Below are 24,873 nucleotides of genomic sequence, written 5' to 3'. Positions count from 1 at the left end.
TTGGGACAGAGATGACTGTTTGGGAACGCAAAGCGTCCCATTTATTAACAATAAATCTTTCAATCATTCAATCAAACTTTCACATCTTTGACATGGCGAACAGCATTCGTGCAGAGTACAAATAATACAACGGTGCAAAGTAATACAAAGTGCTCGCCTGTACGTTATCAAAATAACCAGCCTACCGGTATATGAAAAGTCATTCTTTAATCATTGTGTCATCGTCTTCCTCCTGCGTACTAAAACCACAGAAATCCTCTTCGTCGGTGTCGGAGAAGAACAGGCCGTAAATAAGCCGCACCCTTGTATAAGCCGCAGGGTCCAGAACGAAGGGAAAAAGTAGCGGCTTATAGTCCGGAAATTACGGTAAATACACACGTTTTTTAAACATACAAAGATCAAAGTACAGATTTTTTTTTTTCACACAGACATAAATCCAAATACATACACACAAATTAAAACATGCACACGCGGATCTGGTTACACACAGAGATTGAGACACACATACATTTGTACATGGAGACGTGAATCGTAGAACAGACAGATTAAAGTACGCATTTGCAAATAATTTTGCTACAATAACACTTCAATACTGAAGGTCACCACGTTGCATATGCGTAATGAGTCTGTCTATTTCAATGAGTGACATGGCCGGGGTTTTTATGCGGCGCTCACGGAAAATAATGTCATTGTTCAGTTAATTTATTCAGAGATCATGACATCGGCTACCTCCGACAATGTTGTGCTGCTAATGAGAGAAAAACACATTCAAATGGAAATGGACTGCAGACTGACTACTAGACGCTCTGAAAATCTGCCTTTGAAATGTGATGGCGCTTATGATTAGATGTGCAGCAAACAAGAAGCACTTACTCTGAGTTTGTGTTTGTCACAAGCCAACATAGACTACTGAGCAAGAACACGTCTCTTTAAGACAGATTTCTTGCATTATGACGCTTGTGGGGTCACAGATTTGTCTGACGGTAGAGTCAACCGAGCAAACAAAAGCCAGACTGAAAGGCTCTTCAGTTCCCAGTGTCCACTTTATTTTGAACGCTATCTCGAAAAGGTCATTTTCTTAGTGACTCTTCACTTTATGTACTTAAACAATATCACAAAAGCAGCATAGCAGCCAATGTAAAGATTGGTAGTGATCAATAATATAAAATGCATGACTGTATGGCGTAAGTAGATTTATTATTGACATCATGGTTACAGATAGGGTTGTACGGTAGGGGGGTGGTATGGTATTTTTTTGTTTTGTTTTTTTTGTCATAAAAAAATACAATCATGCGTGCTTACGGACTGTATCCCTGCAGACTGTATTGATCTATATCAGGGGTCTCAAACATGCGGCCCGCGGGCCAATTGCGGCCCGCAAGACGTTATTGTGCGGCCCCCGCCTTAATATGACAGTTTAATGTTAGTGCGGCCCGCGAGTTTTGAATGAATGGCGCTTAACAGCGCTGTGTGCGGAGCTGATGGAATCTACCAATCACAGTGTGGTATAAGACTCGAGACAATATTGAGGGAGTGCCATGATGGCACTGCCTTTAGTATCCTCTATAAACCGTCAAGAGGACCTTTTTCTCCATACTAACAGCGTGCTTGCTCAGACACATGTTGTATGAGGCTTCTGCAGACACATGCAAGTTATTGCATACATTCTTGAGGAACAGCCACACATGTCTCACTGAGGGTGGTCATATTTTATTTTATTTATTTTTTAACACTGTTATAAATATGCGCCACACTGTGAACCCACACCAAACAAGAATGACAAACACATTTCGGGAGAACATCCGCACCTAAACACAACATAAACACAACAGAACAAATACCCAGAACCCTTTGCAGCCCTAACTTTTCCGGGCTACAAAAACACACCTCAACCTCCCCCCCATCTACCGAATTCGGAGGTCTCAAGGTTGGCAAGTAGGCATTGACGTCACTTGCGTGATGCAAGCAGAGAAACATTTTGCCGCTTTTCCACGACACCTGCACACGCTCTTCTTCCCTCCCTCCCTCCCTCCCTCGCTCACCCGCCTGCTCGCTCCCGCCCCCGCTGTAAACAGTCCGGGCGGGGAAGATGAGCGCTTTGATTGAGACTTTTATTAGTAGTAGTAGGTTGCACAATGAAGTACATATTCCGTACAATTGACCACTAAATGGTAACACCCAAATAAGTTTTTCAACTTGTTTAAGTTTGGGTCCACTTTTGGTTTGGTTTGATTGATTCATGATACAGATATATACTATCAGATATTCCAAAGCACTCCGCCGAAGGAGCGAGCGACAATACAAAAGTGTGGTGCACTGAACCCCAGCGCTGGGCGAATCAGACGTGTAACACGTTAGTGGTGATGTTAGCCCGTTCAGGGCTAATTGTGCTACCGTAACTGTAAACTCCACGGCGAGCCGCCCCGCCCAGCCCCCTCCTATCCCTCCCCCCTCCCCCTCCCGTTGGCTCCAGACAGAGACGATTTTTGATGCAATATTTCTTTGTTGAGCACAAGGGGCACCCCGACGTGTCTTATTTCATTTCATTTTTATTTATCTCCTTCATTGATGTGCATCTTTGATCGATAGACAATTATACCTCAATTATTCAATTATACATTTACACACCAATGCCTGAGAAGGAGCAGGATGAAGAAAAATCTGATATTTTTCTGCCCCCTTCAACATAATACGTAGTCTTACTTAATGATATCATATAAACCAACAATTACATTCAAATATAACGAAAACAAACAAAAAAACACAAGATGTGCAGAACTTCATGATGTACAAACCGAACAAAAGAAGTAATATACACCTCAAGGGATGATACAAAACAAATACAAAACCAGGCAAAAAATAAGTAAAATAATAAATATAAAGCAAAATGTAAACACTTATGGCTGTCCATATGATTTTATTGTTCTGTCTTTATATATTTTTTCATTTGGAATATATTTTTACAATCTTCTATCTCATTGTAAAGAGAATTCCATAGTTTAACCCCCACCACATTTGTTTTAAAGTTGTCCTTGAATACTGATGTTGGAAATGACCTTTTCTTCTATGTTCTGTATTCTCAGAAGTGATGACAAACATTTTTTGTAAATTTGCTGGTGATGTTTTACTTTTAGCCTTAAACATGACACATAATGTCTATAACTTTACTAGCTCCTGTAATTTCAATAAACCGGAATTAATAAAAAATATGTTAGTGTGTCCTAAGTAATCTACTTTATGAATAATCCTTATAGCTCTTTTCTGTAGTTGATACAGAGAAAGTTGCAGTGCACAAGCAATACAATTTGAAACGTCATTATACAACTAGACATGCTGAGGAGTATGCAAAATACCAGGGAGATGAGAGAGTGAACCGGGTTGCAAATTTTAAAACCAGTCTACTGAGGCAACAAGATTTCGTCAAGAAAGCAAGCGAAAGGAGCGATGCAGCAGTCAAAGCTAGCTACATGGTGAGTGAGATGGTTGCTAGGGCGGGAAAGCCATTCAAAGAAGGTGAATTCATTAAAAAGTGCATGTTAGATTTTTTAAAAGAAATCTTTTCTTGCGGCCCAGCCTCACCCAGTTTCTGCATCCAGTGGCCCCCAGGTAAATTGAGTTTGAGACCCCTGATCTATATTGATATATAATGTAGGAACCAGAAATATTAATAACAGAAAGAAACAACCCTTTTGTGCGAATGAGTGTGAATGAGTGTAAATGGGGGAGGGAGTTTTTTTTGGGTTGTTGCACTAATTGTAAGTGTATCCTGTGTTTTTTATGTTGATTTAATTAAAAAAAAAAAAGTTTTATTTTTTAATTTTTTTTTAAAATTTCTTGTGCGGTGCAATCGATCCACGGACCGGTACCGGGCCGCGGCCCGGTGGTTGGGGACCACTGCTTTAAGACATGGCTAGCCAGCTAGCGGCTAATGTATGTCCGCAGTCAGTACTGTTGTAACTATTTCAAAATCACTATCACTGTAGTGTATATAGGGGTGTCCAAACTTTTTCCACTGAGGGCCGCACACGGAAAAATTAAAGCATGTGGGGGCCATTTTGATATTTTTCATTTTCAAACAATAACAAAATATATGCATTTTTTATTTATTTTACCTCTAGGGGTCCCGGGGACCATAAAGGGTCTCAGTCATTAAAATGTTAAAAATAAGTCAGATAATTTTTTTTATTTTTATTATTTAACGCTTACAGTAAATCTCTATATCAACTTCAAGTTGATATAGAGACAAATAATACAATAATACAAATTAAAAAACATGTTTTATGGCTTTTCTGTCAAAAACAACTTAGTTTTTTTATAGTAAAACTGAAATATGCAGTATTTAGTAATTAGAGCCCTGACACCATTGATTTTAATTCTTTCATATTTTTGAGTAATCACAGTGTAAAGATAAATAAAAAATCACTAAATATATTTGGGATCCAAAAGGTGCCCCACTCATAAAGTGATACATTTTTATTAGGTTTTTCTTTTACTTTCAACACTTAAGTTATGAGATCAAATTCAGATATATCTGTCGATTTTATGCTGGAACTATTATTTTGTTTGTTTTATGCGCTTTTGTCAAAGAAAACTTTGATGTTTTTATATGGCTACTACACAATATATGCAATATTTACCACATAAAACATTTTAAAGTGAAATATTTGAAGTAACGCATGCTTACCTCAGCTAAAGCTAAATATTACTCAAATCTCATCCACCTCAACAAAAATTATCCTAAATTTTTGTTTAGTACAGTAGCATCGCTAACCCAACAAGGGACTCCTCCCAGTAGCTCCACCCACTCAGCAGATGACTTTATGAATTTCTTTAATAAGAAAAAAAAAGTCATTAGAAAAGAGATTAAAGACAATGCATCTCAGCAACAACTGGGTTCTATTAACACAGATACGACTGTATATACGACAGACACCGCCCTCCAAAATAGTTTCTCTCTCTTTGATGAAATAACATTGGAGGAATTGTTAAAATGTGTAGATGGGACAAAACAAACATGTTTACTTGACCCAATTCCTGGGAAACTTATCAAGGAGCTTTTTGTTTTATTAGGTCCATCAGTGTTAAATATTATAAACTTATCACTTTCCTCTGGTACTGTTCCCCTAGCATTCAAAAAAGCGGTTATTCATCCTCTACTCAAAAGACCTAACCTCGATCCTAACCTCATGGTGAACTACTGGCCGGTGTCCCACCTTCCGTTTATCTCGAAAATCCTCAAAAAAATTGTCGCACAGCAGCTAAATGAACACTTAGCATCTAACAATCTCTGTGAACCTTTTCAATCCGGTTTCAGGGCAAATCACTCTATGGAGACAGCCCTCGCAAAAATGACTAATGATCTATTGCTAACGATGGATTCTGATGCGTCATCTATGTTGCTGCTTCTTGATCTTAGCGCCGCTTTCGATACCGTTGATCATAATATTTTATTAGAGCGTATCAAAACGCGTATTGGGATGTCAGACTTAGCCTTGTCTTGGTTTAACTCTTATCTTACTGACAGGATGCAGTGCGTCTCCCATAACAATGTGACCTCGGACTATGTTAAGGTAACGTGCGGAGTTCCCCAGGGTTCGGTTCTTGGCCCTGCACTCTTTAGTATTTACATGCTGCCGCTAGGTGACATCATACGCAAATACGGTGTTAGCTTTCACTGTTATGCAGATGACACCCAACTCTACATGCCCCTAAAGCTGACCAACACGCCGGATTGTAGTCAGCTGGAGGCGTGTCTTAATGAAATTAAACAATGGATGTCCGCTAACTTTTTGCAACTCAACGCTAAGAAAACGGAAATGCTGATTATCGGTCCTGCTCAACACCGACATCTATTTAATAATACCACCTTAACATTTGACAACCAAACAATTAAACAAGGCGACTCGGTAAAGAATCTGGGTATTATCTTTGACCCAACTCTCTCGTTTGAGTCGCACATTAAGAGTGTTACTAAAACGGCCTTCTTTCATCTCCGTAATATCGCTAAAATTTGTTCCATTTTGTCCACGAACGATGCTGAGATCATTATCCATGCGTTCGTTACATCTCGTCTCGATTACTGTAACGTTTTATTTTCGGGCCTCCCTATGTCTAGCATTAAAAGATTACAGATGGTACAAAATGCGGCTGCTAGACTTTTGACAAAAACAAGAAAGTTTGATCATATTACGCCTATACTGGCTCACTTGCACTGGCTTCCTGTGCACCTAAGATGCGACTTTAAGGTTTTACTACTTACGTATAAAATACTACACGGTCAAGCTCCTGCCTATCTTACCGATTGTATTGTACCATATGTCCCGGCAAGAAATCTGTGTTCAAAGAACCCCGGCTTATTAGTGATTCCCAGAGCCCAAAAAAAGTCTGCGGGCTATAGAGCGTTTTCTATTCGGGCTCCAATACTATGGAATGCCCTCCCGGTAAAAGTTAGAGATGCTACCTCAGTAGAAGCATTTAAGTCTCATCTTAAAACTCATTTGTATACTCTAGCCTTTAAATAGACTCCCTTTTTAGACCAGTTGATCTGCCGTTTCTTTTCTTTTCTTTTCTACTCTGCTCCGGGGTGGACCGCTAGCCTGTTCATCGGATGGGGACATCTCTACGCTGCTGACCAGTGTCCGCTCGGGATGGTTCCTGCTGGCCCCACCATGGACTGGTCTTTCGCTGATGTGTTGGACTTTCACAATATTATGTCAGACCCACTCGACATCCATTGCTTTCGGTCTCCCCTAGGAGATATGCGGTCCTCTCCAAGGTTTCTCATAGTCATTCACATTGACGTCCCACTGGGGTGAGTTTTCCTTGCCCGTATGTGGGCTCTGTACCGAGGATGTCGTTGTGGCTTGTACAGCCCTTTGAGACACTTGTGATTTAGGGCTATATAAATAAACATTGATTGATTGATTGATTGATTGATTGAAGTAATTGGAGCCCTGAAAATAATTCATTATAACATGGATTTTTTGTCATTATTTTTTTTTGAGCAATGGCAAAAAAAGAAAAATGAAGAAAGACAAAATAAAACAAAACAGCCTGCATGGTAGCTTTTGTGTCAACATTGCAACTTTTTCTCGTTAGATTTCACCTCATTCTACTTTTTTTAATGTTCTTTTTTATTTTTACAGTAGTATTTCCAGAATGTGTGGCGGGCCGGTAAACAATTAGCTCCGGGCCGCAAATGGCCCCCGGGCCGCACTTTGGACACCCCGCTGTAGGACGAGTGATGGCTCTAAATCAGTGGTTCTTAACCTTGTTGGAGGTACCGAACCCCACCAGTTTCATATGCGCATTCACCGAACCCTTCTTTAGTGAAAAATAAAAAAATTTTTTTTTTCAAATTCAAGAAAAAGTTATGTTTTTTTACTGGTGCACAAAATGAACCGTGCATGTACATCACCTTGTTCAAAGAACAAAACCAACACAGTGCATGAACTCACAACAAATTACACACTTTACACACATTACCATGAAATGATTGACGTGGACCCCGACTTAAACAAGCTGAAAAACTTATTCGGGTGTTACCATTTAGTGGTCAATTGTACGGAATATGTACTGTACTGTGTAAACTGTACTGTTTCATATAATGTATTCTCTTCCTTTGCAATCTGCTAGTAAAAGTTTCAATCGATGAATCAAACAACCTGCGAAAATTAGAGGGAACATTGTTTGGGGGTATCCATAATACGCCGGTAGGGAGAAGTTTTTATTTACACGATAAGTCGAATGTGTCTTTACCTCCGTGGCGGAGGCTCCGCCGAACCCCTGAGGCCGACTCACCGAACCCCTAGGGTCCAATCGAACCTAGGTTAAGAACCACTGCTCTAAACGCTTCACTACACATCGGAATCATGACAATGGGTGTGTTAAAAATGGTCTATAATTGACAAAGTCAAATCAAGACTTCTGTATGCCCGATCATCAACCATTAAAACAAACATCTTGACTTTGAACACACTACACACGTTAATGAATGCATACTTAGTCAACAGCCATACCTGTCACACTAAGGGTGGCCGTATGAACAACGCCAACACTGTCATAAACATTTGTCATATAGTAAAACCACACTAAACAACAATGACAAACACATTATGGGAGAATATTTGCACCGCAACACAACATAAACACTACAGAACAAATTTCCAGATTTCCCTGCAGCACCAACTCTTCTGGGACGCGACAATACAAACAAACGCCATTGGCGGATCTACACCTAACATCCACTGTAATGATACCAAGTACAGAAGCGTATCTAGTAGATACTACGATAATTACATCAATATTTTTTAGCATCACAAAATCTTTTGTTTTAAAAAAATGTGTATTATGTTTATAAACTCAGGAAATATGTCCCTGGACACACGAGGACTTTGAATATGACCAATGTATGATACTGTAACTACTAGGTTTCGGATTGATACCCACATTCGTGGTATCATCCAAAACTAATGTAAAGTATCAAGCAACAGAAGAATAAGTGATTATTACATTTTAACAGAAGTGTAGATAGAACATGTTAAAAGAGAAAGTAAGCAGATTTTAACAGTAAATGAACAGGTAGATTAATAATAAATTTTCTACCACTTGTCCTTAATAATTTTGACAAAATAATAAAATGATAAACGACACAATATGTTACTGCATATGTCAGCAGAAAAATTAGGAGCTTTTGTTTGTTTACTTACTACTAAAAGACAAGTTGTCTTGTATGTTCACTATTTTATTTAAGGACAAACTTGCAATAAGAAACATATGTTTAGATTTTTTTGTTAAAATAAAGCCTTTAATGAAATTTTTAGTGGTCCCCTTTATTTAGAAAAGTACCAAAAAGTACCAAAAAATACCAACATATATTTTGGTACCGGTACAAGTTGCAGAGATTTTTGTCACAGTGCAGCTGTGATGTATTACCGTGTCTTCAGATGAGCAGCTGCCGTTTGTCTTTTCTTCTTCGACTTTCCGGTTGGGTTTGGGTACATCGGGGCACTGCTCTTCGTTGCTCGACATGTCAGAGGTCGATTCTATCACTTCCTCCGGGAAGAAAACTGCATTTTGTAAAGAGAGGGTATATGATACATGATACTGTGATGGATACTGGCCCAGATACTGTACATGTTCCATGACATAATCCCTCACTTGGCTGTGGTGATGATTTTAGAGTGATTAAAATATGTTCAATTTGTTAATTTAGTGTTTTTTACCATAATCATCTGAATGTATATGTTGTGTGGGCGGACCTCTGCTAGATGGCACTGTTGCACTTCACAGTTATAATGGGCAGGCTCCCTTGCCACAGTGATCCATCATTTGAGTGACACTGCCAATTTGCCAAGTTCCTCTTGTTGAAGCCAATTGGAGATGCGGCACAATTTGTTTGCAACGTCCAAGCCTCAGTACTTATGCGCACGAGTCAGTTAATGAAAACAAAGAGTTGTCGTTAGGGGCTAAATACTGAAAACTGCTTGAGCAGTACATACTGGCATTGCAAGCATTAAACATCCACACAGCACTATTTGAGCTTGTTAAAAAGGGATTTCAAAGCGTGCGGCATGGCAGTCAGTATCCATGTAGCATATAGGGAGTATGATCAAGGGCACAGCCTCACCGCTGAGACGCGTTTAACTGGGTGAAATTAATTCACTTTCCTGCTGAGATATTTCCCAGGGCACCATAGGGCAAGAAGAGCAAACTTCATTTGACTTCCCGTTGACCCACTTCCACAAGCTTATCGGAAAATAGGAGGCTCCTGTGGTCAGTGGACTCATACACAAAGCTGCACCGAAGCTCAGTATAGTCCATGGTAATTTTGTTATATCCTCATTAGGAATAAGATAGTACTACAGAAAAGAAACTTGGATATAACTATGCTGTCAGGTATTTAGACCACAATCGCATAGAGTAAATCTATACTGCTCTATAAGGTTGTCATTATACCAGAATTTCATTAGTTGTAAATGATAACAGTGGTCGATGGCCTACCAGGATATCATAACAAACAATGCTGTGTTTATACATATGGTCATTAATAACAAAAATAGCTAACTATTTTACTTTTGTTTTTAAAACAGCAGTGATGTGGAGCATTCAAGTATATATTAGTATAGAAATTATCCTAAAATGGTGGTGGCGTGACATCATCAGGTTATTTGTAATGAAATAATTTAAAAGTAAACAAAGGGAAACAATAAAGAGAAATCTGTTTTAATTTGTGATTCGCATCAACATTTCCACTTTATCTCATCACGTTTTTGCTGTTTTTTCGTTTATTTTATTTTTACAACGTGTCTATAAGAAAAGAGCTGTGTTCCGCAAATGGTCCCGGGCCCACACTTAGAACACCACTGGTTTATATACGGTACTTCACCAAGAAGTGAAAGTGTTGCCAAACAACGGAAGAGTGTCTCTAAGCTGTTTTTTCTCAGCATTTATAGACATGATGAAATTTGGGTTGCCAAAATGTTGTGAAGGTTAATTCTCCACTCCCACTCGCGCGTTGAATATGTTTGTGACACTTTGTATTTGATTACCTAATAAATGCTCGACACAAGACACTTTTTCTTACAAACCTCTACTCGCTAAATATAGCAACATTTATTTTGCTACATCGTAATCTTTGACAAAACAGGTGAGTATGGAGTGTGCTGTGAAGCAGAGTTATGATGCATACCTCCGTTACGCAGTTCCATAATAATTTGTTAACGAGTGAGGGAGAACCAGAAGTGTCAAATCCACATTTACGGCAGGCTGCCACAAATAAATAACATTGCCTATTTGTTGTTTTTTTTACCACAGCAGGCATTCCTCTTCAGCACGGACTCCTCAATTAAGAATGTATGTGGCTCACCAAGGAAAAAATGTTGTACTGAAAAATAAAAAATGCAGGTACACGCACGCACACACGCATACACACGAACAGTGCATCCGGAAAATATTCACAGCGCTTCACTTTTTCCACATTTTGTGTTTTTACAGCCTCACTTATTTCAAAAGGGAATACATTCATTTTAATCCTCAAAATTCTACAGGCAATACCCCATAATGACAATGTGAATTTAAATGTGTTTTTATTTTGCAAATGTATTAGAAATAAATCACATGTAGATAAGTATTCACAGTCTTTGCTCAATACTTTGTCGATGCACCTTTGGCAGCAATTAGAGTCTCAAGCCTTCATGAATACAATACCACCAGCTAGGCACACCTATCTTTGGGCAGTTTCACCTATTCCTCTGTAACCATTCCTCTTTGTAGCACCTCTTAAAGGCCTACTGAAACCCACTACTACCGACCACGCAGTCTGATAGTTTATATATCAATGATGAAATCTTAACATTGCAACACATGCCAATACGGCCAGGTTAACTTATAAAGTGCAATTTTAAATTTCCCGCTAAACTTCCGGTTGAAAACGCCTTTGAATGATGACGTATGCGCATGACGTAACCAGTGAAACAAGAGTATCGGTAGCCCATTGAAGCCAATACAAAAAGCTCTGTTTTCATTTCATAATTCCACAGTATTCTGGACATCTGTGTTGGTGAATCTTTTGCAATTTGTTTAATGAACAATGGAGACTGCAAAGAAGAAAGTTGTAGGTGGGATCGGTGAATTAGCAGCTGGCTGTAGCAACACAACAAGGAGGACTTACTTGGATAGCAGACGCACTAGCCGATGCTAGCCGCCAACCAATGCTAGCCGCCAACCGCATCTGTGATCGGGTGAAGTCCTTCGTCGCGCAGTCGATCGCTGGAACGCAGGTGAGCACGGGTGTTGATGAGCAGATGAGGGCTGGCTGGCGTAGGTAGAGCGCTAATGTTTTTATCATAGCTCTGTGAGGTCTGGTTGCTAAGTTGCTAAGTTAGCTTCAGCGTCGTTAGCAACAGCATTGTTAAGCTTTGCCAGGCTGAGAAATATTAACCGTGTAGTTACATGTACATGGTTTAATAGTATTGTTGATTTTCTGTCTATCCTTCCAGTCAGGGATTTATTTATTTTGTTTCTATCTGCATTTGAGCCAGATGCTATCACGTTAGCTCAGTAGCTAAAGAGCTTTGGCGATGTATTGTCGTGGAGATAAAAGTCACTGTGAATGTCCATTTTGCGTTCTCGACTCTCATTTTCAAGAGGATATAGTATCCGAGGTGGTTTAAAATACAAATCCGTGATCCACAATAGAAAAAGGAGAGAGTGTGGAATCCAATGAGCCAGCTTGTACCTAAGTTACAGTCAGAGCGAAAAAAGATATGTCTTTCACTGCATTCTAGTCCGTCACTCTAACGTTCCTAATCCACAAATCTTTCATCCTCGCTCAAATTAATGGGGTAATCGTCGCTTTCTCGGTCCGAATCGCTCTAGCTGCGTTGAAAACAATAGGAAAATATGAGGAGGTGAACAACTGACTACGTCACGCTACTTCCGGTAGGGGCAAGGCTTTTTTTTATCAGAGACCAAAAGTTGCGAACTTTATCGTTGTTGTTCTATACTAAATCCTTTCAGCAAAAATATGGCAATATCGCGAAATGATCAAGTATGACACATAGAATGGATCTTCTATCCCCGTTTAAATTTAAAAAAAATAATTTCAGTAGGCCTTTAAACTTCATCAAAATGGATAGGAAGCGTTGGTTTTCATCTATGATGTCTCAGTACATTGCTGTATTCATCTTTCCCCCTTATCCTGACTAGTCTCCCAAATCCTGCCGCTGAAAAACATCCCCACAGCATGATGCTTCACTGTAGGGATGGTATTGGCCTGGTGATGAGCGGTGCCTGGTTTCCTCCAAACATGATGCCTGATATTTACGCCAAAAAGTTAAGTTTTTGTCTCATCAGAGCAGATCATTTTGTTTCTCATGGTCTGAGAGTCTTTGAGGTGCATTTTGGCTTTTTAGTAAGAAATGGCTTCCGTCTGGCCACTCTACCATACAGGTCTGATTGGTGGATTGCTGCAGAGATGGTTGTCCTTCTGGAAGGTTCTCCTCTCTCCACAGAGGAATGCTGTAGCTCTGACAGAGTGACCATCAGGCTCTTGGTCACTTCCCTGACTATACTAAGATGAATGCAGCAATGTACAGAGGCATCCTGGATGAAAACTTATGCTTCCCATCCAACCTGATGGACCTTGAGAAGTGCTACATAGAGGAATGGATGAAACTGCCCAAAGATAGGTGTGCCAAGCCTGTGGCATCGTATTCAAAAAGACTTGAGGCTGTAACTGCTGCCAAAGGTGCATCAACAAAGTAAAGAGCAAAGGCTGTGAATACTTATGTACATATGATTATTTAGTTTAAATAAATTTGCAAAAAAACTACTACCTTTTAACATTGTTATTTTGGGCTATTGTCAGTATAATTTTGAGAACAAAAATGAATTTATTCCATTTTGGAATAAGGCTGTAACATAACAAAATGTGGAAAAAGTGAAGCGCTGTAAATACTTTCTGGATGCACTGTAGGTATCAAACAAGAGGGTATTGGATCAACAATCTACTCATCATAATAACAATGTCTACACTCGCACACACACAAAAGTCCCTTTGGTGCTCTCAAAAACACTAACAACCATGTTGCTACAAAAATTAAAAAAATATTAAAAAGTAAAGTAATTGTACCTTGCTATCCACAAAAGGCAGACGAGGCTGAGAAGGGAGGCCAGGCAGAGAGAGGAGAGTGGGAGGTTCCACTGTATCTCTATTTTTGACAACCCTAGTGCTATACAAGCTCTACACTGACTACTCTGAAAGGGTATGTTTGCATTATTTACGCTAACTTTCCAGACTGTTTAAAGCCCTATACCCTGCCCTCTTCTGTCTTTTAGCTCATATGGTGCCATACATAACACACGAGTGCATTAGCTTTGTGTCGTCAGCTAATTATAGCAATTTAGCAAAGTTTAGCAACTAACGCTAGCTATCATTGAATGTAAAGCCCACAACAACAGGACTGCAAACTGCTTTTGTGTATGTGCACACTCTCTGCGTGTGTGAGTTGCAAACAGCACTAGTTACATTTTTTTAACCAAAAACAATATAACAAGAACATCACCATATTGTTTTACACGATCACTAGTTATATTGAATGAAAATTGCTTGTCAGACTGAGGAATTTGTTTGGCTTTTAGGCTTGTCACCGCTGTCTCGTCACACGTGCACCTACACAAAAGTAGTCCAAGAGAAGCAACTAACAATGTGCAGCAATCATGTTGTTACAATAAGCTATATAGTCAATGATAGTTAACGTTAGCGGGGTAAATTGCTATCATTAGGTAATCATTATGTACTAGAAAACATAAGAGGGCAGGACACACAGTAATGCTTAAAACACATTGGAGTTAGTGCCCCCTTGGTATCAACGTGAAGGTTGGAAACAGTCCTTTTAAGAATGTCCAAGTGACAAGATAATAAATTGGTTGCTGAAATATGAGTGTGGTATTTGTCTCCACGGCGCCTATTTACCCTCTTGCGATCTCTGTGGCGTTCCGGGGCGTAGCCGTTGCCTCTCACACATGCTGGCAGTTTGCAATCAGGCCTTTTAAGCCCTGCTGCCAGCCACAACAGTTGCCAGTTGATTGTTTGCAACACAACTCCCAGCTATTGATTTGTAGCTTTTTCCTGTGTTAATTCCTTATTGGGCAGCACGGTGGTAGAGGGGTTAGTGCATCTGCCTCACAATACGAAGGTCCGGGGTTCGATCCTGCGCTCGGCATCTTTCTGTGTGGAGTTTGCAGGTTCTCCCCGTGACTGCGTGGGTTCCCTCCGGGTACTCCGGCTTCCTCCCACCTCCATAGACATGCACCAGGGGATAGGTTGATTGGTAACACTAAATTGGCCCTAGTGTGTGAATGTGAATGTTGTATGTCTATCTGTGTTGGCCCTGCGATGAGGTGGCGACTTGTCCAGGGTGTACCCCGCCTACCGCCCGAATGCAGCTGAGATAGGCTTCAGAGACACCCCCGCGACCCCAAAAGGGACAAGCGGTAGAAAATGGATGGATGGATGGATGGTATTCCTTATTGGCTTCTTCTTGTTTTCCTGGACACTAGTGATGGTCAAACAAAGCCTCATGAGGCATTGAGCCACTTGAGCAAATTGTTTCAAGAATTTCTTGAAGCTTCACAAACGTTTCGGCACAAGAAATCCCCTGCTGGCCAAATGTATAATTACAAACAGCTGTATACTGTTTGATGCATTGAATTTTTGCATCTGTTAAGGCTTTCGGATATGCCGATGACTGTCTGACCAAATAGCTTTGCTCAATGAATCAACACATATAATAAAATGTTTTATTTTATTGCGTGTTTGTATTTTGCCACCGTATGATACGGCAGGTTGTGCAATGTTTTTCTGTCACCTTGGGAACATTGCTTATCATCTTAAAGAGGAAGATGACACTGTAATGTAACTTGGACAATGATGTAGAAAACAGGGGAGATTGACTACATTTTTTATTTTAAGCCATTCTTTTTTTTTTACACAACCTCTCCATCATCCAGTTGTTGATTTATGGTGGCTGTTTAAAAGAGAACAAATACGCTACAGAATGTTTTACCTTGTTAAAACGTAATGTTTATATGATTTTTGCGAACTGATGTTGCCGAAAATCGAACCCATTTCATGTGGCATAAAAGGTAGATGCGTAGACCATTATGCTACCCAAGGATGACTATGACGTAGACAGAATTTAGCATATACAGTATATATTGTTTTGTTTCAATTTTGTACTATTCATACTGCTTACAGAGCAGTAAACGACTTAAATTAAGTTTACTGTAAAATGTAATATCATGCACCATTAATCTTTGATTCTATTGGAATTTAAAAAAAATATTTTCATTCTCTATCCAGATTCCCAACAGACCGCAACTCTCAAAAGCACATATTTTCAATGGAGCTTCGGCTGTTTATGTGTTGTCGAATACCCTCGCAAAATCTGTACCACGCTTTACGGGAACGTCCCCTCCATTACTTGACACATGCCTCGAAGCCTCGGCACACATCACTACTGGGCACTCGCTGCGCTGGCACTCGTAGTTTATTCCCACACTACTGATGCGCTTTTTGTTCCGTCCTTATTTATGTAGCTTTGTCCACTTTATTGTTTGTGTTTTTCCCCACTCCATGCAAGTGCGCCTTTTGCTTATTATATTTTTGTATCATGTCTCTTTCTCTGCCTTGGAGTCCTATTCCGGCTTAATCGATCATAACAGAATCAACTGGCCAAAAATGGACCCTGTTGAGGTAGAGCAGTTTCGCCTATTGAGTTGGCGGCCATGACCATTTGCTACGCAATATCACAGATGCCCTTAATAAAATTTCCACTAGTGTGGGGACTTTTGACTAACGTTTGGAGCAGGCCTGTGCTTCCCTCAACCCAGGCGACCCTCTTCCTGGGGCCGTTACTCTCATGACTACTGACACCATATCACCTCCACGGGAGCCTAACAGTCCACATTCCATCCATTACTCCGGTAAGTCTGGCTCCTGTGAACATTTCTCCCTAGTTTTTGACCAACAGCCCCATACCTATTCTTCTGACCAGGCCAAAATAGCCTTTGTTATGAGCCTGTTATCTGATGAAGAGGCCGTCTGGGCGATGGCTGCTAGAAAGGCTCACCCCGCTGTGTGCACTTTACTATCCTTTTTTTCTTTTACGTGAGATGAGGAAGGTTTTCGATTCTCCCCACAAGGGCACAGAGGCGCGGGTAGTCGTTACTGGACTGTAGGCAGATAAAGCTCTCCGTCGCTGCTTATTCTATTGACTTCAGCATTCTAGCAGCAGTGAGCGGTAGTGGCTAAACTGCCCTATGTGGTATTTTTTCGTAAGGGGCTTAATCACCACATTAAGGACGAACTGGCTGTTTGTAACGAAACTGCCTTGCTGGATGAAGTCATTGATCTGGCAATTCGATTGTATGACAGATTACGAAAATACGATAGTGAAGTCGGTAAAGGAGGATCGCTGATCGCCACATCGCTTCGCCTAATGGGGCGATATCAAAGACGATTGAGGTCGACCCTGCCATCGTTCCTCTCAGCAGTGCCTTTACTAGCAGAGCGGCAGAACCGGCAGACGTAACAAGGCAGCTCCTCGGAGGACGACTCACCTCGCCAGAACAAGCCCGACATCGAAAACTTCGCTTGTACCATTATTGTGGGAATCCGGATAATCACATCTCCAAGTGTACCATCAGACTTTATCAAACCGCTGCTCTTGTTGTACCTCAACTGCTGCGGTGCCATGCCTTCCCGTAATTAAAGAGTCGCCTGTTAATTCGTCCTGTGAGTACCCCAGCACCTCTCCTTCAGATACGAGACTACAGAAACTGTCTGTTGGGACGAACAGTATTGAAATTATGGCTTTAAATGTTTCAGGGGCTGATTATTGTTTTGTTGACACTGATTTAGCTAACGCTCAAACTAACCCAAATCGAACTTCACTCTCCCAAGGAGGTTCACTCTTTAGATGGGCATCCCCTGGCAGTGGTTACCAGGGGCGCCGAAAAGGGGGGGTAAAGGAGACGGATTCTAGGGGCCCATGATGGAGGGGGGCCCAGAGAGGCCCCTAATGATGATGAAATTATAATGTTGCCGCTGTGTTGGGGGCCCTGTAAATATTCTTTTCATGGGGCCCAAAATCCCTAGCGGCGCCCCTGGTGGTTACTCACCAAACTGATTCTTTCATTCATTCACCATAAATCCCTTCTATTTTTTATGTTGCACTGCCCTGCTGATAACCTGGTCCTTCAGTGGGAACACGTCTCTACGGTCTCCTGCCATACCCAGAGTGAGGCACACACGGTTTGTCATCACTCAGAGGTTCTGGTGGCCTTTGATGAACACCTATGTCAAGGAGTTTGTCACCGCTTGCTCCGTCTGCACCAGAACAAAGGCTTCTCTCTTCCCATTCCTTCATGACTTTGGTCACACATTGCCCTGGACACAGGCCTTCCTGTATCTCGTGGCAACAGCATAATTTTTAGTGTGGTCGACCAATTTTCTAAGATGGTTCACTTAATCGCCCTACTCAAATTGCCGTCATCCCTGGAGACAGCCTAGCTACTGTTGAGGCATGTCTTCCGTATCCATGGCATTCCTTTGGACTTAGTTTCCGACAGGGGGCCCCCAGTGTGGTGTTTGTCTCCGCTGCTCTGCTGCCGCCTGTCTGCCCTCGCTTGCGGTGCCCTTCTGGCATTTCAGGGCGGAGCTGATGCCTCTCATACCTGCTGGAAGTTTGCCTTCAGGCCTTGTTCAGCCCTGCTACCAGCCACAATTGTTGCCAGTTGATTGCTTGATACACAGCTCCCCAGCTATCGTGTTTTTCCTCCCACGTAGCTTTTTCCTGTGTGTATTTCGCTTTGGCTTGTCCTCGTTTTCCTGGAAACTCAGTAATTCTTTGGCAGTTGTAGTTTATTCTCACACTGCCAACGCTCTTTTTGTTCCGTCCTTATTTATGTGGCTTCGTCCACTTTATTGTTTGTACCCAGTATTTTTCTCCAATCCATGCAAGTGTGCTTTATGTTTATTAAATCATTTGTATATTTTTGTATCATGTCTCTCTCTAGGCCTTGGGGGCCAATCTTAACAATGAGAGCTGTATTCACTTTTGAACGATAATGTTTTTATACTGTTTATCAAGGAAAAATCCCGATTTTGATTTAAAAAAGGAAGCACACATATTGCAGTGTGTTAACAGTGGTTTTCATGTGTGATGTGGGATTGGGAACATAGCTTTGGGTACCTTGTGTTTCTCTGTAACTGAGCAGATGGGCAAAAGCCAACTGAGAATCATCCAAATCCCAGCTCTGACGCAGCACCTCTGCCTTCACCAAATACTTGTGCTCCTGTCAAACAAATAAAAAAACATACAACTCTCAAGAATTATAAACAACACTAGAACATTTTTGTAAACTGGAGCTGCAAGTGTACAGTAAGTTTTTCACAGCAACGTTATCTAAATGTATTTGCATTTAGGCAAACATGTTTTTAAACAGAACACTGCAGTCTACAAGCTGAGCATCAAAATGTCTCATGTGGCTTTCAATGGAGTGGAACATAATTTTTAATCACAGATGTCTGCTTGCATTGATCAGTGGTCTTCCGGACTAATCAATATGCCTCTCGCTGATGAGCTACTAAATTCGACATGATCCGTCTCATTACAGTCTACGGTGCTACTCAGTTTCCATATCATTATTTCTTACAAGCTTGGATGCGTGTGCAGTGGTTCATTTGTAAATGCACAAGTACATGGTGTACTGAAAAAAGCATCTACACAGTATGTGTTTAGATAGTACTGGGAAAGTCAGACAGTAACAACAAAAGCATTCTTCTGGTTTCTGCTGCTGTTCTCTTGTGCATTTTGTCTTTGTGAGAATGCGAGTGGGTGGGTGGGTAAATTCATGTGTGTGCGCAAGTCTGCAAGTAAGGTGCTATGAGTATCTGGCAGTGAAAAATTCATATGAACACAAGTAGAAAGCAAGTGGGAGAGAAGACGAAGCGGAAGAGAGGGAGTGTCAGAGCAACCGGTGAATCCACGCAGTTGTTTTTACCGGCAACCAAGTGGGCGGCGGTGATAGTTCAGCTACAAAGTCTGATTTCCCTGATGTACTGCCCTCCTCTTCCTGCTGGCTACCGTCTAACACCTTGATTTCGTTCTCCGGAGTCGGGGATATGTTCTGGTTCTCCTCCTCTACTGCGCAACTGGGAGCTGTAATAAGGAGAATAAAGGCCTGAGTCAGAGGGGGAAAAAGACAAATGGCGAGTGTTGCGTCCTGTTATCGCAGCAAGAATTGGAAAGCTAATTAAACAGTCGGGAAAGCTTCTTGTAATGGAGGAAAAAAGCCATCCCAGTTTGTTTAAATTCTAAGAATAACACATTGAACATACGCTTAAAACACATCCCAAACCTATTGGCTCCTCTTCTTTGCTGGGCAGGAAGTTGAACACGGGAATCACGGCGACGCCTTGCCCAGTGGCGCTGGCCACTTCACTCTCGTGGTCCATAATGAACAGTCGTATCATCACAGATGGAGAGGATGTCTGAAAGTGAAGAGTTGCGGGGACCGGTGTAGTCACCTTCACAGCATAGCTGTAAAATACATTTTACATGTTTGTTTTTGGAAAAAGTTACCTGATATTTGACAATTAATGGTTCACTACAATGACTCATAATCATATACAGTCCTATAATTAAGAAATGTACAAGTACAATTACATGTACAGTTAATTTATCAAGCTTTAACATAAAGTAATATATCGTAAATGCTGTAATTATAATCTGGGCGTATATTTACCAGTATTCAGTTTCAGTTTCAGTTTATTTCGAACATGCATATGATACAATGTTGTGCATCACACATTTCCAGTTGTTTCATTTAAGCACGTCCAAAAAGGAGTAGGAAGAAGCAGAGCTTATTTAATCCTACCCATTTTCATACCAGAGCAATTGTATCCAATTTCCCTGTTGTCTGTAACAGAACAGTTAACAAATAAATAATAAATAAATAATATACCATAGTAAGCAAACCAATATTAAATACTAAAATATGTTTTGTCTCAATAAAAAAATAAAATAAAAAAAAAAGGGTTCAAGATGTTCATCATAATTCTACTTTGTGAACACTTGTAGTTTGAACAGTCTCTTAGACAGAATTATATTAATGCTTTGTTTAATTTCTTTGATAAATCCCTTCCATAGTAGAATTCCACATACTGATATGATAAAGGTTTTAAGTGTTGTACGACCATACAAATGTTTTAAATTAGATTTTCCTCTTAGGTTCTATTTAAAGTTAAGTTAAAGTTAAAGTACCAATGATTGTCACACACACACTAGGTGTGGTGAAATTTGACCCATCCCCTTGGGGGAGCAGTGGGCAGCAGCGGCGCCGCGCCCGGTAATCATTTTGGTGATTTAACCCCCAATTCCAACCCTTGATGCTGAGTGCCAAGCAGGGAGGTAATGGGTCCCATTTTTATAGTCTTTGGTATGACTCGGCTGGGATTTGAACTCCAACCTACCGATCTCAGGGCGGACACTCTAAATTTCTCCTCTTTTGTTGAGAATTGTTGTAAAATCTTGGGTAGCAAGTTATATTTTGCTTTGTACATCATTTTAGCTGTTTGGTAATGCACCAAATCGTTGTATTTCAATAATTGTGATTTAATAAATAAAGGGTTTGTATGTCCTCTATATCCAACCTTATGAATTATTCTAATTGATCTTTTTTGTAACACAGTTAGTGAATGAAGCGCACATTTGTAGTTATTTCCCCATATTTCTACACAGTAACTCAGATATGGTATTGTTACATGTATTAAAAGGAACAACACTGTAGCAACACAACCAATGCTTTACTAGCGTAAGGCGCAATCTGCTGAACCAGCATTATTACTGACGTACACAGCAGTATGACAAGTGTAACATACATGAGTTTTACACTAAAGGCTGATCAGGCCAAGCAACATTTTAAAACACATGCAGAGGTTAGATAAAGCCGCTGGTTGCTGACCGCTCATGACACTTCAAATACGGCTACTGAAAAATACACCTGTGTGTTGGCTACCACCACAGATGTTTTTTGTCCTGGAACTAATTAGAAATCTGGTTATTTTGCTTTGTAACAGCACACCCGGCCACTACAAGAGACTGTGGTTAACCCATTGGTTGGAAACCAGCAGCCTCCTTGTTGTGGCTCCCTTTGGAGAAATCAGATGTGTTTAACACACACGCGTGGGGGAAGTGTGCATTTGCAGAAAGAGTTTTACAATTTCAGATTGTCTGTGAGGCCGTGAATATAACCACTTCTATGTTAGCTACCTCTCTTTATTTATAACGTATATTTTCTGCTGGATCTACTCTCTATTTTATGCTGCAGCTGTTACATATACTGTAATATTGTACATTGTAATTGTTATATGTTGTATATATTATATAAAAAATATAATATAACACTTTATACCTGCATTATCCTTTCCACCCTTACACTTTCCATCCTTTGTAACTGAGCTACTGTGTGGAACAATTTCCCTTGTGGATCATTAAAGTTAGTCTAAGTCTAAGTCTAATATGTACAGGTGATTGGATGGGTGCGAGGAAGGAAAAGGGAGAGGGAGTTGGTGTGTGTGTTTGTGCGTGCGTATGCGTGTGGTGAGACATTGGTGTCTTGAGTGTGCGCCCCCGTGGTAAACTAACCATGAATACAACCCAAAACCCACAAAACTAAGAAGACTTTAATTTTGATTGGACATAGATATCTTTGCCTTCACTACCGAAGACATTGGCTTACCTTTGTGCTTGAAATGTGGAGAAAAAACAAAATGTAAAATGTTGAAAGACAAAACGAGCACTTAGCATTTTCTGAAGAGTAGCGATGTATTTCAAAGTGGTCGAACAAATGCACAATGCACTTGTATGTTGTAGTGTTGATGTAACAGGTAAGATTAAAAACTATTAGTGTTATGTTTGTGACTACACTTTTTTCTTTGGTTAAAGAGGGAACACAATTGATTTGTTGATAGTAAAGGCTGCCAACCCCTGGGTTACCTGATCAGGTGATATTTGAAGCATTTACGGTATATGCAAGAACTACTATCGTATTACTTGGTCTTACCCACATATAATATTCCTGTTGTTGGGAATGTAATAATCCTGAAATTCCTGCACGGAAAATGTGCAGAGTGTAGTCGGCTGGGACAATTTTGGGAGAGGCTCCCTTGTTCCAGTCAACCGCATTGTCCATTTAGCGCCAGCAGGGGGCAATTCAAGGGTCATCACCTCTGCAACAAAGGTGTAACCATGCTGGAATGGGAGATTTGATTGAAATTAATTCATCGTATTCTCTATTATTTAGCGGCTAATAGAACAAACCATGTTGGGTTGATAAAGATGGGGCGGGACTCTTGTGATGAGCTTGGTCAGCTCTTCTCTCGTGTCGTTATTTATGATGTGCAGCCGACAATAGCGAACAGGGCAGTAGACCTTTGGTAACAGCAGGGTCTCCTTAGCAAAAAAGAACACCTCTCTTCACACATACAAAACAGAAAAAGTAGGTAATTAAAATCCAAGTTACAGAAATAGCAATTTATCGATCCAGAAAGTCACATGCTTTTTCTCAAAATTAACATCCTGGGAATTCATCCTATGCCTTTCAAATGATAAAAGTAGACCCACCTAAAGAGCAAAATCCAGGAGTTGGCTTTTTCTGGAACGATGACGGAGTAATCGGCAAAAACTATTTTGGTCCATTCATCCAGCTGACAGGAGGAGAATTTGGTGTATTTATCAGAAAATTCAAACATGTTCCTGTGAAGAAACACACAAACAAAACCAGTTCCATACAAAGGTAAATCAACTCAATGGCTCAGAGTTAAAATAACATTTAAAAAAAGAAATCACAATTATGTATGTCTTAATGTCATCAATAACATATGTTCTTCATTGTGACGTAGCAGTAGTTTAGTGACAAAAGTGGTTCACAGACCTCTGTCCTGGCTGCTCATTACAATATGGTCAACATTGATGATTAAAGAAAAATGGGATTTACCGCACTTCACATTTTCCACATGTTTGTTATGTTGCAGCTTTATTACTAAATTCTACAGACAATACCCAATAATGACAATGTCCATCCATCTATCCATCCATTTTTTACCGCTTGTCCCTTTTGGGGTCGCGGGGGGTGCTGGAGCCATATTTCATCTGCATTCGGGTGGTAGGCAGGGTACACCCTGGACAAGTCGCCACCTCATCGCAGGGCCAACACAGATAGACAGACAATATTCACACTCACATTCAATGACAATGTACAAACCCCATTTCCATATGAGTTGGGAAATTGTGTTAGATGTAAATATAAACGGAATACAATGATTTGCAAATAATTTTCAACCCATATTCAGTTGAATATGCTACAAAGACAACATATTTGATGTTCAAACTGATAAAAAAAATTTTTTTTGCAAATAATCATTAACTTTAGAATGTGATGCCAGCAACACATGACAAAGAAGTTGGGAAAGGTGGCAATACATACTGATAAAGTTGAGAAATGCTCATCAAACACTTATTTGGAACATCCCACAGATGTGCAGGCTAATTGGGAACAGGTGGGTGCCATGATTGGGTATAAAAACAGCTTCCCAAAAAATGCTCAGTCTTTCACAAGAAAGGATGGGGCGAGGTACACCCCTTTGTCCACAACTGCGTGAGCAAATAGTCAAACAGTTTATGAACAACGTTTCTCAAAGTGCAATTGCAAGAAATTTAGGGATTTCAACATCTACGGTCCATAATATCATCAAAAGGTTCAGAGAATCTGGAGAAATCACTCCACGTCATGGCCGGAAACCAACATTGAATGACCGTGACCTTCGATCCCTCGGACTGCACTGTATCAAAAACCGACATCAATCTCTAAAGGATATCTCCACATGGGCTCAGGAACACTTCAGAAAACCACTGTCAGTAACTACAGTTGGTCGCTACATCTGTAAGTGCAAGTTAAAGCTCTACTATGCAAAGCGAAAGCCATTTATCAACAACATCCAGAAACGCCGCCGGCTTCTCTGGGCCCGAGATCATCTAAGATGGACTGATGCAAAGTGGGAAAGTGTTCTGTGGTCTGACGAGTCCACATTTCAAATTGTTTTTGGAAATATTCGACATCGTGTCATCCGGACCAAAGGGGAAGCGAACGACCAAGACTGTTATCGACACAAAGTTCAAAAGCCAGCATCTGTGATGGTATGGGGGTGCATTAGTGCCCAAGGCATGGGTAACTTACACATCTGTGAAGGCACCATTAATGCTGAAAGGTACATACAGGTTTTGGAACAACATATGCTGCCATCTA

The 24,873-nt window shown here is 40.5% G+C and overlaps 1 protein-coding gene across 5 annotated transcripts in view; it reads right to left on the bottom strand.

The window, feature by feature from the left end:
* adgb (androglobin) overlaps positions 1-24,873 on the bottom strand; it is a 148,064-nt gene that overhangs the window by 41,427 nt on the left and 81,764 nt on the right. For all 5 annotated transcript variants that reach the window (XM_062044596.1, XM_062044595.1, XM_062044594.1 and 2 more), the window contains 7 exons: positions 23,193-23,324; positions 22,890-23,043; positions 22,633-22,820; positions 19,927-20,108; positions 19,570-19,727; positions 18,759-18,861; positions 8,935-9,068 (listed from right to left, as the gene is read on the bottom strand). In XM_062044596.1, coding sequence (XP_061900580.1) covers positions 8,935-9,068; positions 18,759-18,861; positions 19,570-19,727; positions 19,927-20,108; positions 22,633-22,820; positions 22,890-23,043; positions 23,193-23,324 — 1,051 coding nt within the window. The remainder of the gene's footprint in view (positions 1-8,934; positions 9,069-18,758; positions 18,862-19,569; positions 19,728-19,926; positions 20,109-22,632; positions 22,821-22,889; positions 23,044-23,192; positions 23,325-24,873) is intronic.

The sequence above is a fragment of the Entelurus aequoreus genome, linkage group LG04 (assembly GCF_033978785.1).
Source record: "Entelurus aequoreus isolate RoL-2023_Sb linkage group LG04, RoL_Eaeq_v1.1, whole genome shotgun sequence".
In the NCBI taxonomy this organism is placed as follows: domain Eukaryota; kingdom Metazoa; phylum Chordata; class Actinopteri; order Syngnathiformes; family Syngnathidae; genus Entelurus; species Entelurus aequoreus.
The sequence above is the reverse complement of the archived record's forward strand: the minus strand, read 5'-3'. Positions and strand labels throughout refer to the sequence as shown.